At 52.6% G+C, this 13964-nt stretch overlaps 6 protein-coding genes across 6 annotated transcripts; 2 read left to right on the top strand and 4 right to left on the bottom strand.

Annotated features, from left to right (window-relative positions):
- Nucleotides 1-453: 453 nt before the first annotated feature.
- On the bottom strand, nt 454-1876 carry Asppvi_003058 (putative cyclin; the record flags this gene model as incomplete). Its single annotated transcript, XM_043299030.1, has 5 exons — nt 454-875; nt 936-1263; nt 1318-1446; nt 1501-1582; nt 1650-1876. The coding sequence occupies 5 exons, from the start codon at nt 1874-1876 to the stop codon at nt 454-456; spliced, it is 1188 nt and encodes a 395-aa protein (XP_043154965.1).
- A 327-nt stretch (nt 1877-2203) lies between these two features.
- On the bottom strand, nt 2204-3177 carry Asppvi_003057 (uncharacterized protein; the record flags this gene model as incomplete). Its single annotated transcript, XM_043299029.1, has 3 exons — nt 2204-2946; nt 3004-3008; nt 3062-3177. The coding sequence occupies 3 exons, from the start codon at nt 3175-3177 to the stop codon at nt 2204-2206; spliced, it is 864 nt and encodes a 287-aa protein (XP_043154964.1).
- A 377-nt stretch (nt 3178-3554) lies between these two features.
- Asppvi_003056 (putative fructosamine-3-kinase) lies at nt 3555-4649 on the bottom strand (the record flags this gene model as incomplete). The annotated part of the gene is made up of 2 exons (XM_043299028.1): nt 3555-3651; nt 3700-4649. The coding sequence occupies 2 exons, from the start codon at nt 4647-4649 to the stop codon at nt 3555-3557; spliced, it is 1047 nt and encodes a 348-aa protein (XP_043154963.1).
- A 381-nt stretch (nt 4650-5030) lies between these two features.
- Nucleotides 5031-8140, bottom strand: Asppvi_003055 (armadillo repeat protein; the record flags this gene model as incomplete). The annotated part of the gene is made up of 3 exons (XM_043299027.1): nt 5031-6023; nt 6083-7782; nt 7852-8140. The coding sequence occupies 3 exons, from the start codon at nt 8138-8140 to the stop codon at nt 5031-5033; spliced, it is 2982 nt and encodes a 993-aa protein (XP_043154962.1).
- A 2081-nt stretch (nt 8141-10221) lies between these two features.
- phoB (regulatory cyclin phoB) lies at nt 10222-11406 on the top strand (the record flags this gene model as incomplete). The annotated part of the gene is made up of 1 exon (XM_043299026.1): nt 10222-11406. One exon carries the CDS (start codon nt 10222-10224, stop codon nt 11404-11406), a length of 1185 nt encoding a protein of 394 aa, XP_043154961.1.
- A 788-nt stretch (nt 11407-12194) lies between these two features.
- On the top strand, nt 12195-13820 carry Asppvi_003053 (putative tRNA-specific adenosine-34 deaminase subunit Tad3; the record flags this gene model as incomplete). The annotated part of the gene is made up of 3 exons (XM_043299025.1): nt 12195-12291; nt 12361-12412; nt 12470-13820. The coding sequence occupies 3 exons, from the start codon at nt 12195-12197 to the stop codon at nt 13818-13820; spliced, it is 1500 nt and encodes a 499-aa protein (XP_043154960.1).
- Nucleotides 13821-13964: the final 144 nt, after the last annotated feature.

Genomic DNA, 13964 nt, shown 5'->3' with positions numbered 1-13964 from the left:
TAAAAAGATTTGTCGTTTGACATGTAATGCGACAAAATGTGCGAGGTAGCAGGTAGCTATTACTCTGCAGCGATTGTATCATGATATGACGTACGCTTCTTGAAACATCTCTTGCGAGGGTTTCCGTCGGTAGATACATCGTCAAGGAGTATCTGGCTGGGTGCTCGACATTGCCGGGGTTTAACATCAGAGCTCGTCACTAACGGCATGACGCCGTGAATTCAGAGTTCAACTAGTATCCGCGTCATGTTAAGCCTCATCACCAAGCGTGCTGTGCTCCGCTTGGATCAGGACCTTGCAGCAGGCGGGCTAACAGATCCATCGCGGCCGTGCGCACCGGCGCAGCTGCCAGAAGTCTCGAACCCAGCTGTCGATCCTCTGCGAAGGGTGCCTCAACAGTAGCGGGTAGTCGCCTGTGTTGGGTGGTCTCGTGATTTCATATCCAAAGACAATTCATTCCTCCACCTCGTACTCCTCCATCTCAATCTTAAAGTACTCGGCGACATGCGCCTTCTCGGCCTCTGCGCACTCCGAATCAAGCATAAAGCGCACAGCGCCGTCGCGGCCGCGTTCTCCGGCCTTGGGTCTCTCCCCGTTGGCAGCGACAGGGGTGAGCGGGTGCAGCGCGGGTGCGGCTCCCCTGTCTCTATCTCTATCTTTCGGCGCGGGGCGATTCCTGCCATCTCTGGCGCCATTGGTAGGCTTGGTATCTCTGCCGTCTTCGACCCAGTGCGTGTACCGAGGTAATCTCTGGGCCTCTGCTTCTTTGTTCAGCGGGATGCGAACTGTGAGGAATCGATCAGGTGGGAAGTGCGGGCCGACGGTGGTCGAGCTACGGTTGTGTGTGTATAACTCGAGCAGGTCAAAGAGAGTTTCTAGGTTTTTGTTAGAATTTGTTGTTGTCTGATAGACTTGAGAGAATGCAAGAGACCCACCCATTACTTCTTCACGGCTCGTCCTCCATTGCTCGTAATCTGACCCCTGCTCCACAGGCTCCAGACGCTGATCCAGCAGGCGGCCCGCGAGTTCGAGACAGCAAAAGGCCATGGTGGAGGTGGTCTGCTTGATGGGGGCAAAGGTTCGATAGAGATCCTGCGAGATGCGGTAGGCAAGATTGGAGACCTCGGATCGCGGCGACAAGCCATAGTTTCTGGCTAGTTTGATCAAGGTCCTCTGTGGATGACGGGTCCGGAAGTCGAAGCCAGAGGCTTCGAGCATGAGCCTCTCGAGGCCGATGATACCTCGAGCATGCGCTTCAAAAGCCTATGAGGACTACGTTAGTCGGCCCTGGTTGCGAGAGGGACGATGGAAACTCACAGGGTTGTCAGGAGACATGTGCTCTGATGGAGGCAGCTTCAGGTTGTACGCAGCACATACAATCTCCCGGGACTTCTTCAGGGTGTCCTCGATCTTGCATGCTGTGAATAGAGCAGCCGCAGCGGCATCCTGACCAGTCAAGTCAGCTTAGTTACACTGCAGACTAAAGCACGTTGAGTCTACCATATAATTGTACTCTGTGTCGGGGTGAATAAGGCGAAATTTATGATAATAGACGACAGCGGTGTTGAAGGTGCGAATAGGCCTGTCGAGTCAGCAATAGTTCTTGCTCAGAGCGATGTTCACTTTGCAATTCAATCATTCCGACGTACAGATAGAGCGCTCGGCGAACGTTGTCGATCCATGTCACCCCCTGCAAGCGCAGAGCTTCCTCGCGCAGAGGATTGACCCCCATGGCCGCAATACATTTCTGTATCGTCTGTTCAAAGATATAAGGCTTGGCTACCTGGATGAAGGACGGATGGATGGCAGGGGGTTCCGGCAGAGAAGGGTCGGCCGCAGCCGGCTGTGTCGAGTCATCCTTCTTCTCCGAAGCCATCCTGTAGTGCTGGCGGAAGAATCTTCTTGTCTTGCCAAATAGAGACGAGAAGACAGGTAACTGTACGGGTACCTAAGATGATGCGCGATGGATGCGATTGAATCTTTGGCCGCGCATGATTGGCGGAGTGTCACGTGAGACGGGGCGGATGTTATTCCGCTTTTGTTTGCATATTCAATAACTGGTAGTTTGATGAGACTATTATGATTAGATGGATTCTGGTATCTGCTTCTAGTTTCTTTTCTGAGAACATATGAGAGCGTGTGTTGTCATTGTCAACTGTTGGGAATGCGTATATAAACCAAATACTCCACAAGTGGTCGGAACTCATGGCACTCCCCTTCCTGCTCTTGTGGCCTTTGCCAGCTCACTCTGGGCAGTATTGTCTGCATAGCGCTGATAGATGGGGAGGTAATGATCTTTCTCACTAGTTGTCTCCCTTATACTTCGTCTGCCTTCTACTGCACGGAGCCACGTCCTCCATCGCTGCCAGACAGCCTCATCCGCACCCCCCTGACCCTCAGCAGGAATCCCAAGACCGCCTGTCTTGAACTCATCAAACACCCAGAGCCGCACGGCCCACGGGCCCAGCACAAGATCAGGCATTGAGATCTGCTCTCCTAAGAAAAACGGCCCGTCGGGATGCATCTCCTTGGTCCACTCCTTCAGACGATCCAGAAACTCCTGACGGACCTTGTCAGTCTCAGTAGCCACATCCTCGTCCCTGGACTGAGGCTGGTACTGCAGGAAGCGATGGAACGCGGGGATCACCCGGGTCGTTACAAAATCCATCCAGATCCGGGCGCGAGCTTTCTCGTAGGGGTCTGCAGGAAGCAGACGCGGCTGATGGTCGGGATAAGCTTCTTCGAGGTATTCGAGGATGATATTCGACTCGTAGAGTGGCTTGAGCTTGATGCCATCTCGATCACCCTGTCCCGTAGGACAAGCGAGAGTAGGTACTAACCCGCGGGGGTTCAGGGACAACAGTGATTGCGGTTTGTGATAGGGATTGACCTCAATGTATTGGTAAGGGATCTGCTTCTCTTCCAGAGCAAGCCAGACACGTTGTACTGCAAAGGTTAGATTGCTGGCAATTTAAGGTTCGCTCATTCTACGCTGGTGCGTACCAAACCTGGTTGATGATCAGCATCTGTACAGTGAAAATAAAACGGTCATAGAACTCACGGACAAAACCACCCCGCATATAGCTTCCAAGGCTGCTCCGCCTGATGCCTGTCGACCAGCGCTTTTGCTGGTCCACTAGCTTCGGGGTGGAGCTCTGCATCTGGAATGGAAGGCATCGTAGCTGATTTCACACTTCTAGCTAGGTCCTAATATTTTCCAAATCAATCACATCTCTTGTGGCAGGGTTTGGGACAGGGGCACGGCATTAGGCTTTATATTTTGGTTGATTCCTTGATGGAGATCTGCTGACTCAGAGATGATGCCATTTGACGAGATTCTGTTGCACATCAAGATTTACACCTGTTTGGTTACTTATTCGTTGTTGCAATGTGAGAAACTTGAAAATGGCCAAGTATCAGTTGAACAAGCCGTCGCAGATAATTAAGCCGGGTAAATAATAGCTTTAAGATACTTGATGGATTCTCATGAATCTCGTCAGATATCTCTACTCTAATATATTGAGAATCTAAAAGTAATAGAGACCAAGATTCAGCTAATCGCCGTATTTCTTAAGCAGCTTCTGCATAATCGAGACAGCACCCGATCGATATCCAGCCCCAAAGATGGCATGGTGGTTCAGGTGATGGTACCTTCAAAGTCAGCCAAAGCTCCCACAATGCAAAGCAAGGTACACTTACAGCTCGTACAACCTCACGCGGTCCTCATACTCGTCCACCGGCTCGGTCTTGGGCACGATGCGATGATAGGCCTCGAAGAACGCCGACCCAAACCCCCCAAACATCTTCATGATCCCCAGCTCATACTCGCTGTGCGCATAGCACGCTGACGGATCATATACCACCTCGCCCACCTCCTCGTGCTCCTTGCGTCCACTGCCCACAATCCGTCCGCGGTCCGCATTCCCACTCCACAAATCCCCATGCACCACCACCGGCGTGATCCCCTCCCCCTTCCCAGCCCTATCATACCCCAGATGTCCATCCCCCAGCAGCGCCGGCACCACACTGCGCGCCGTCCGCTCCACCATCTCTCGCAAGCCTCCATCCTTCCCATTCCGCTTCTCCGACGTCTCCAGCACCGTCAGCAGCCGCTCCTGGGCGTAAAACTCCGCCCACGAATCCCGCCATCGATTCGGCTGCTTCGTGTCCCCGCAGAACGTCGCAACGGGGAACCCGAACCGCCGCCTGCCCGTCTCCGGATCCGCCGGCGCAGGCGTGGAGTGCAACTTGCCCAGCCGCTGCGCGAGAGACTCGCCCGTCCGCCGGCCGCCGGCGCCGGCGCCTAGCTCGAGGAACTCGGTCGCGAGAAAGAAGCTCTTGCCCTTGCTGTCTTGCGCATCCAGTGGTCCCCACGCTAGTGCTCGAGGGCAGAACCCTGGCACCGAGTCTGCGATTGCGTTGAGAGACTCGTACTCGCCGCGGAACATCTCCTCCGCGGCCTTGCCGTCTGCGGAGGTCTTGACGAAGTACCGTCGCTCTTCCTCGCCAGTCCCGTCCGCGGTGGGGACGGTGGCTCGAATCACCCCGGTGCTGGTGAAGCCGGAGCCTAGGCCTGCGGTTGATAGGCTGGCCTTGGAGGCATCGGGGAGGGAGAGCGCACGCAGAATTGATGCAGGTACTGGTGCCATGGTACGAGACTGATTCTATCTGCGTAAAGCAAGCAGGTTTTAGGGGTAGGCATGGCTCCCAGGGGTTTTATCCAGAACGCAGTCAACTGATGATATGACGTCGTAGGATCACCGAATCCCCACCACAGACCGATAAGATAAGCCACGCAAGAACATTAGACACGCAGTGTACCTCTCTAGTGGTACTGGAGGTATACGTTGATAACTCGATTACATTCGAAGGCCAAACAGCTGCACTGAAGACAATAACATTTTGTAGATGATGCATTTTATACATCGTTCCAACGCCCACCCATGTCAAGGATCCCGTATCCAGTTTCCTAGCAATGCCCATGCTACAACAAAACAGTAGCAACGAAACAGTCAAGTAATACACAATCGCTATGTTTGCGTCAAAGAACTGATCAAATGCTCCGCCGTTTTCGTGCGTTCTCGCACGTCAAGGTCAGGGTCATCAAGAAGGCTAGTCAATCGCTCCATTACGCCAAGGGACCGTAGCTTGAAGGCTCGCTCGCGACAGCCATCCCGGTCGCTCGCGTCGTCTTCGTATGTCAGGTTGATTACCACCCAGACACAGTTGATACGGACGTCTCGGTGACTGTGGTTAAAGTACCACATGAGATGTTGCAGAAGGGTGGGATGCGATACCAGGACTTGCCGATGCCATGGAAGGCTCGCGGCAAGATGGATGATGACAAACGTGACCGATATCAGAATCTCCGTGGGAACGTTGAGTGCACGGCTGGCTGAGGAATCCCGACGGTGTGGAAGATTGATGGTGCGAGGTCGAAGCTTGTCCGCCAGCGCGTCGAGGATGAGGTCCTGCCCAATCTCCTTGAAGAGGTGGTCAATCATCTCCGATGCTCCTGACCCACATACAACATTACGTAGCAAGTCGAAAGTCTGCTCCTGCACCGCGATATCATCCTGTCGAGCCTGTGTGGTCTGGTCCAAATCTCCATTCAACACGAGCTTTCGCCGCCTGGTCGCATCCGGCAGAAACATCTCCAGGCTCATCTTGGACGCAGGCAGAGTGTCGGTCATTTTGAGATCTTCGCCCCGGCTTTGGGGATCCTCAACCGGATTCAAAAGGTCGACTTGTTCCCCAGCCGAATTGGCTCGGCTCATACCCGCCGCCGCACTGCTGTCTACGTCGCTTTCCATTCCCCGTTTCGCAAGGGCACTTGTAGGGTCCTGCGTAATAATCTGCTTGATCCAGCCAGGMCCAAGGCCGTCAATAATCTTGATCTTAACATCGTTGGCAGAATTGTAGGCGACATGTTTCAGCGCCCACAATGACTCGATACGAAGTTTTGTGTTCGGCGAGTGCGCGTGCTCGCATAGGACCGGGAGGATGTCGGCTGAGATAATGGCCTACTTGAGTCAGTTGCAAGTCGAAACCTAGCGACAGCCCTAAGGGGGTAAGAACTGACCTCTTTCATTGGACTAAAGTCCAATGCTAGGTTGCAGATTACGGACGTCGCAGCAATTTGCACTTCAATATCAGGATGACGGATCAGAACAAAGAGAGGAGCTGCAACACCAGCGTCGATCAGACTTGTTCTCAAGACGCTAACGGAACGAGTGAGCATTCGCGCAGCACCACAGGCGGCCAAGAGAGTCGGAGTTGGATTGCCATCCGTGGCAGTGTTCTTGGGAGTCGATGTGTCCACTGGCAGCTCGCTAGGGCAAGGCTTGAGAGAGTCGATGATGTATGGCACCACTCCATTCTCACACACGAGCTTGCGATATTCATCCTTGAAAGGAACGAGAGCTGCAAGCGCCTTCAAAATGTTCTCCCGATATCGCATGACATGACAATGAGCTGGCGAGAACCCGGGTGGACCGAGTCTACATTCTACTGGCTGCGTATCGGATATTGAAGCAGACTCGTCGGCGTCCGGGTGCCACATTGGCCTGGTATTCTCTTGAATCGGGTTGTAGGTCTCCTTCAGCAATTGCGATAATCGCTTAATCGCGCCACCATCGACGGCGTGTTTTTGCAATTCCTGATCGTCAATCACCAGAGCTGCGAGCACTGCAGGGGCTTCCTCCTTAAGACGCGCGGTTGCGGGGATCAGGCCCCCGTACTCGACACTGTCATCGTCCGGTATTTCATAGTCTTTGTCGAGCATTCGGATAAGGATCGGGATCAACAGGTAGGAGAGCAGGGAGACGCGATGTTTTTTCGACAGACCAAGACGGAAAAGAACCGTCACGAGGCGAGCTGCCATCAACCGAACCATGCCGTTCTCCGCGCGAACCATGTAGAGGAGCCAGGGGACAATGCAATTCTCATCGTCGTCGGAAGATGTCGACTCGAAAAGCGAGAAGGACGTGGGGAACGAGTGGCTGGGGCGACGGCGCACCCCTTGGTGACCTAAAGGTGGGAAATTCGCTGCATTTGCCGGTGCCGTCGAGGGAGATAATGGAACCGATGGCAGCAGACTCTCAAGAGGGCTAATGCCGGCATGTCGTGGGACGGCAGAACCGGAGAAATATGTTGACCCCCAGGGGCCCTTTTTGATGTCCGAAGGAGCGAATTCAGGTAACTGCTTGGGGAAAACAGTCACAATGCCCGGCGACGAAAGGAAATGTTCAGCTCGCCACTTGGAGTGCTCTATGATCACTGTGACCGCACGAAGGATTGGAGCGAGCTTAGCGCTTGAAGGTGCTGGAGGGGGCAAGGATCCCAATGCGCCCGGCTCCTGGACATGCTCCTCCGCGCCAGGCAAAACGAATCCCTGGGCCACTACAAACGAGGCGACCTTGACAGCAAGAGCATCCAACACCCCCGAGTCAGCCAGAACGGTCTTGTGAGCCTCCTCGGTGCACAATTTCCCAATCAACGATGCAGCCAGTTCAATGGAAGCCTGCGCCTGAGAAGATGTATAGTCTTGCCCGATGATCTGAGCCAAGCATCCAACATGCTCCTTAGAAAAGAGCAGTTCGGCCAAACGAGTATCCTTGTTCAGTTTCTGCTGACTCTGCAAGGGTAGTCGATCTGCAATGCTATTGAGTGTTCGGAGAATAGGAAGGCGAAAGAAGGAAGGGCAGCTGGGAGATGACAGGAACGACAAGAGGGTTGGAAGTATATTGCTGGCGAAGATGGGCGCGAGGAACGCTGGGCCGCCTAATTTGTTAAATTCTCAGTAATGGTGGCCCCTACTGGCGCTGTTGGGACGAATCACTAGGCATTTACCTTGAGCCAAACTACCAACGATGATGATCGCCTGTAGGCACGCATCGTCTTCCTCCGACTTGATGCCAGACGATTCTTTAACCGTCGCCGTAACGCTCTTGCCGCTCAGCTTCCGTGACGTGAGAACCTTGGTGAGCACCGGAATGATTCCCCGCTTGATATAGATCTCTTTGCGTTGATCATGGCCAATTGTTTCGTTCTTCAGACTGTGAAGTAATGCGGATTGAGATGATACCGATTCTGCGCTTTGGAGTTGGAGTAGGGTGGGTGGTGTAGAAGTGCGCGTCATAGTGGTTAGATCGCCGCCGCCGCCAGACGAATGCGTTTGACTTCTTTGGCGACAACCGACAATGGGACGGGGCCGACTCGATGCAACAAGCCGAAGAGCGCTGCTATCCGAAGATCAATGGTTGATCGATATCTTGCTCATGTGGAGTACAGGCGACGGAAGCCGGAGCGGAGGTCCAGGAGGGGTCTTATGCAGTGAGCTAGCAATTGATAACGATAGAGCTAGATGAGATGAAATGAACCGAATCAATAAGAAGTCTATTGAAATAAATAGGATTCGCTTCGAAAGAGGAAAAGAAAGGTGACAGAGAAAAAAAGAGATAAGTATGTATGTACGAGCCTCAAATTGCGATGACAAGTGAACCCTCATCAACGGACAGTCTTCTAGACTATTCGCAGACAGATGTCGCTGAAGTCGGGGAGAGCTTGGCGGTACGGAGTAACGGATCGGAATATGGGGTACCAGTACCACTTAGAGCACTCTTACAGCTCCTACAGCAGCCTGACAGCACCCTTATTAGGTATTTTCCTTGGTGTACGTCCAGACCTTACTTACCTACCTTAGGTAGTTCCTTACCTACGTACTGCCTTCACGATCCTACTAGATAGGTACCGTATACTCAAGTATCTCAGAGATGCCATCTGCTTCTGGAATAATGGCCGCTCGTGACATCACCTGACTTCAAATCACCTGACCCAACGATCATGATATTAGTTAATCAAGTCTACATCACATGATTCAGCCCTACCCAAGCGGATCAAGGTGGAACTGAAATCGCATTACATACTAAGGTGCGTCAGGTGCCGATCAAAGTATCATTGTAATTTATGTACGGGTAGCCTGCCTACCTTACTCCAAGTATCCGCCCCCCTGGCTCACACATGATCATAATAGGGAGGAGAAGATTGTGATTTTTCAATGCTGCCCTTGATTACTTGCTCTTGCTCTTTCAATATGTATATATGGAACTAGGTTAGAAGATTTTACCTAGGGAGTGCATCCTCAGCCATGGTCAAATCAAAAGTGATCATTACATGGAGTGAACCGGGCAGTGAGTGCGGAGAGTACCCTGGGGGCTCGAGGGTATTTCACAGCCATCCATGTGACCTAGGAGGCTATCCCCTATCTCCAAGTGAAGCTTAATAGGGGTCAGAGCTACCAAATCGCTACCAACGGCCTGTCATTATCCATTATCTGAGTAGTACCTAAAGGAGTCTTCAGGTACTCTGTCGTGAGTCATGTCATGTTTAAGTACCTTTAAACTACCTTACTTAGATTATAGATAGCGGCCACTAAGAGGGGTACCTGAGTAACCTGACAGCAAGATATTAGATCCTGCGCAGTCAAGACTTAACAATCTGATCGGAGACTTGTCGAACCTGTCAGAAGACGGCAATCAGCGCCATCGACACCTTTAATCATCCATCATAGTTTCTATCTACAAAGGATCTCTACCCCAACTGGGGGATCCTGGTAATACGTATTTGACCGGCTCATGGTGCCGATGTTTGTAACAAGTGGTAACTGTAAGATTGCCTCCAATCTCTCCGCTCAGGCGCTCCAAGGCTGCTTTCAATTGGACGGAATTTGGCTCAATTTTCAATGTCCCTTGGCTACTCCTTTATTCCTTGTTTTCGAGATCGGTGTGAAGGAGTTTGCCTTCCTCCTAGGAGATCTCCATAGCCTCGTAAACTTGTAACCGACTTCAAATTTATTTTTATTTTTATTTTTTAACTTTTACTTTTTTTTACTCTTTGACAGAAATTTTTTTCCCTTGGAAAACCAAGTCCCGCGTTCCCCTCCTTTTCCTTCTATAAAACTTTTACGGCTCGCTTTTAACACTAACCCATCATCATCATCATTATCTGGGTTTCCAAGGACGTATACTCCGCCCTTTAAAAACCCTCCTACCCAGACTTCAGTCTCTTTGTTGAAAAGAGTCTGACCCTGCAAATCACGATGCGTCTGTGCACGCTGTCGTCCCTAGCAGCAGCAGCACAAGGTTTCGCAGCGTCTGCCAGCTCCGTTGCACGTCGTGCAATCGTCCGCCCACGTGGTGGTCTCGTTGGGCGGAAATCATCATGCTAGCCTCATCACCGTCTCCGTCCGCCGCCCTCCATCCTTCATCCTCTTCTCCTCCAACGCTTCCTCATCCCTCTCACCCCTCTCCCTCCTTTTCTCAACGATCCACGACTGCCGCCGTCGCCGCCGTAACAGCAGCTCATAATCTTCGTCATCATCATTATGAGCCTGCTCGTCAGCCTCCTGCGTCCAGTAGTCACTTCAGTCCGCGTTCTTCCCGCCTGGCCATCGAGGAGCTTCGATCGGCCTTGACGCGACATACGGTTGAAGCTTCGCCTCCGGGGCCCTCAGGGGATCTCCCTCGCGGCCGCATGTCCGCCGGGCTGACCACCCTTGGGGGCGGAAACAGCACGTATTCGTCCGCCACTCCTATTCCTGCGGTCGCTGCGCTTGTTAATCCGCATTCCTCTGATCGTCCGACGGACACTGAGCCTGTCGGTCCTCCTCCAGTCGCAGCGTCCCCCCCGGCCCCGGCCCCGGCCCCTGCCCCCGCTACTGCGCCTTGCTCGGCTCCTCCAATGCCCGCCCCCATCAGTACAGGGTCCAACAAGCGTAACAGCCCGAATGATCATGGCGTGGACGCCTCGCTTGCGGGACGCTCCGAGGACTTGGACCTCGAACGCAGTCAGTCCAAACGACTGCGGCCGGCCGAGCCCGACGTGAAATATCTGCCGGAAAATTATGATCAGGCTGATCCGCGGGACCTTGTCATTTTAATCTCTAGCATGCTGATGGAGCTGATTCGCTTCAACGACAAAATTCCGCTCAATAACGGACGCCTGACGCGTTTCCATTCTCGGTCACCACCTCGGATTTCAGTTCAAGACTATCTTCAACGGCTTACAACCCACGCCACCTTGTCGCCTCCGATCTTGCTCAGCATGGTATATTATATTGATCGGCTCTGCGCTCTCTATCCGGCCTTCACCGTCTCCAGTCTGACTATTCACCGATTCCTTATTGCTAGTGCCACCGTCGCCAGTAAAGGTCTCAGTGACAGTTTCTGGACTAACAAGACATATGCTCGTGTGGGAGGTATCAGCATGGCGGAGTTGGCTCTTCTGGAGTTGGAGTTTCTATTCCGCGTAGAGTGGCGGATTGTACCCCAGCCAGAAGTGCTGGTTGATTACTATCAAAGTCTCGTCGAGAGGTGCGACGGGTACGAGATCAAGCATGAAGGCTGAGTACCTTCACTGCATCGATGCAGCAGTCAGCTGGATTCCAGCGCTGCTATCCTCCTTTCCATAGGGGGACCGTCATATCTCCATTGTATTGTATTTCTACATACCATACATGTCAAGCGGGAACGGAGTTGATCTTCTTATGCATTAACGGGCGATATGGGACATTTTTCTCATTCTGGTGCTGTCTAATGCCTTAGGACTCTTCTTTGGCCTTGTTATCATCTTCTCATGCTTCTACGACCTTGCGGACTACCTGGTCATGATCTCTGTACAGCTTCCTGCTATTTTTCGGGCGTTCGATTGTTACTAGCGTGTGGAATATCATACTCCTTTATCATTTCGATCTGATTTAAGCCTCCTACGTACATTGTCTTAGATTCCGTTCTTCTAGTACAGTAGCATTATGTCATAGATTCGTCCTATGCGTCAGTTGCGAAAAAGGCTTAGGTAACAGATTCAGTGTCTCCGAGGACTTTTGTGCTGCCTGGGGCAGTTGCCTGAGGCATCAACTCCAGTTGGGTTACAGTAGGGCTTAGGGCGCAGGGCTTAGGGGTTAGGGTTACGGTCTGGACAAATGCGTATCCATGGAAAGCCGCAACTCAACTGACTATAATCCAACCCATGAAGTCATGATGGATCGGCGGTTGCTATACGAGAGGTAGATACTTCAAGATCGCACCGGGATTGTTTCATCAATTACGCCTGAGCCGTGGCAATCGAGAGCGTCATATTACGAGATAGGAGCGCTCGTCTTGCTGTGTTCATCCCCGCAGCGGAGACGGACGTCAATGGAGGTACGAGACATCCTGAGGAGTATCGAGCCTCTTCAGGGACATGTATTGCCGATCAAGACCGTCCAGGAAACACAGACGACTGAAGAGTTTGGTATGTGTCTCTGAACAGCCCAGAAGCTATGGACTTTCATAAGAATAATCAATGTCTGACGGGCTTCAGAGGATGCATATGTAGCTGAAGTCAACGTGAAGTTGGCCTCGAAAGTGGTCAAGTAAGACATTCTACTTCGAATGACGCAGACAGATCGTGGCTAACGATCATCGTAAAGGGCACTTGATGCTGCTTTCCCTCGCGACCCTACTGTCCCTGTGAATCATCTCCGACGATTCGCCAAACATTCCCAATTGCCAGAATCCCTGCGCGCAGCTGTCCAGCACAATGAATCCTCACCACAGACAATATTTGTCCTAGTCTCGCCTCCTCTCCCGGAAGTTGATGCTCTCCAAAAAGTTCTTGCTCCATTTGCCCCCGCTTCCTCGTTCTCTTCCGAAAATCAGCCTGAATCCGCGCCTGCAATTTCCCTGCATACAATCAGGATCCCTACTCAACCCCCCTTGAACGCTAAACAAGCCGAGAATTGGACAGCGACATATTGGCCCGTTGTCTATAACCCCGCCGCCCCGCGAGCCACGATAGCACCGCCGCCACAAATTTTGAACCGTGCACTCGAGTCCATCCAACCCGAAGCCGGACATTATTTGGCGCTGGCCGAGAAAATCGCAGAGGAAGCAGAGAAATCCGGCCGAGGACGCAGAATTGGAGCGGTAGTCGTCGATCCAGAAATTCTCGCCTCCATCGACACTGCTGACGACGAGGATGGCACAAGATGGACGGAGGCCATCGTTGCCGTCGCAGGAGACGCACGCTATTCCCGTCGGGAAGCTGGTGCGCTCTCGGCGTCAGAGCTTAATATTGGACCAGGTCCACCTGCAGCAGCGCAGACATACAACTCTGATCTGGAAGGTGGGCCTGAGCTGCACGCGCTGATGCGCACCGTGGAAATGATTGCTCAGAAACGCCGTGAAGAAGCCCGCGCGGCTTCGGATACGGAACCGTACCTTAGCCCCCTAGAGTCGTACTTTCTCTCCCAGTCAGATGTATCGGCCTCCGCGTCCCGGTTAGATTCGCAAGAACCGTCACCAGTACCGGAGAAGCTTCTAAAGACTAACTCCGCCTTGCCTGTTGTTCCCACGACAGCGAGCACTCCTCCGGTTGCTGCTCCGCGTATCCGCTCTCGTGCGCAGGGTGGCTACCTCTGCACGGACCTTGATGTATACCTCACTCACGAGCCGTGCTTATGTTGCTCCATGGGCATGCTTCTCTCGCGCTTCCGAGCGGTGATCTTCCCTCGAAAGAGACGGATGGTTACAGGAGGACTCGCCTCGGAGCCTGTTGTCTCCCCAGCGTGTGACCCTGGCCCGGGCCCTGAAGCCGAGCCTGAAGAATCTGAATCGAAGGCGTCAATGGGAGAGTCGTCCGATCCGGCAACCAAAAGAAAATACTACGGTCTGCACTGGCGCAAGGAGCTGAACTGGCGGGCGTTGGGCTTCGAGTTTGTCGAGCATGATGATCTTGCTCAATGTACAGAGAGTCAGGCTAATGTTCCTTTTCATGCATGATACCAACTGTGAAGCTAGATTTACAATGGAGTATGAATGTGTACAAGCATGGTACTTTATGACAGTATTGTCTTCCTTGACGCTTGAAAGTAGCTGCTGCCGCTATGCTTGGTAAGCCTAGCTGGAAAATCCAGAATAACAGGT

The sequence above is a fragment of the Aspergillus pseudoviridinutans genome (genome assembly GCF_018340605.1).
Source record: "Aspergillus pseudoviridinutans IFM 55266 DNA, scaffold_2, whole genome shotgun sequence".
Lineage (NCBI taxonomy): Eukaryota > Fungi > Ascomycota > Eurotiomycetes > Eurotiales > Aspergillaceae > Aspergillus > Aspergillus pseudoviridinutans.
This window is presented reverse-complemented; position numbering and strand designations above follow the sequence as displayed.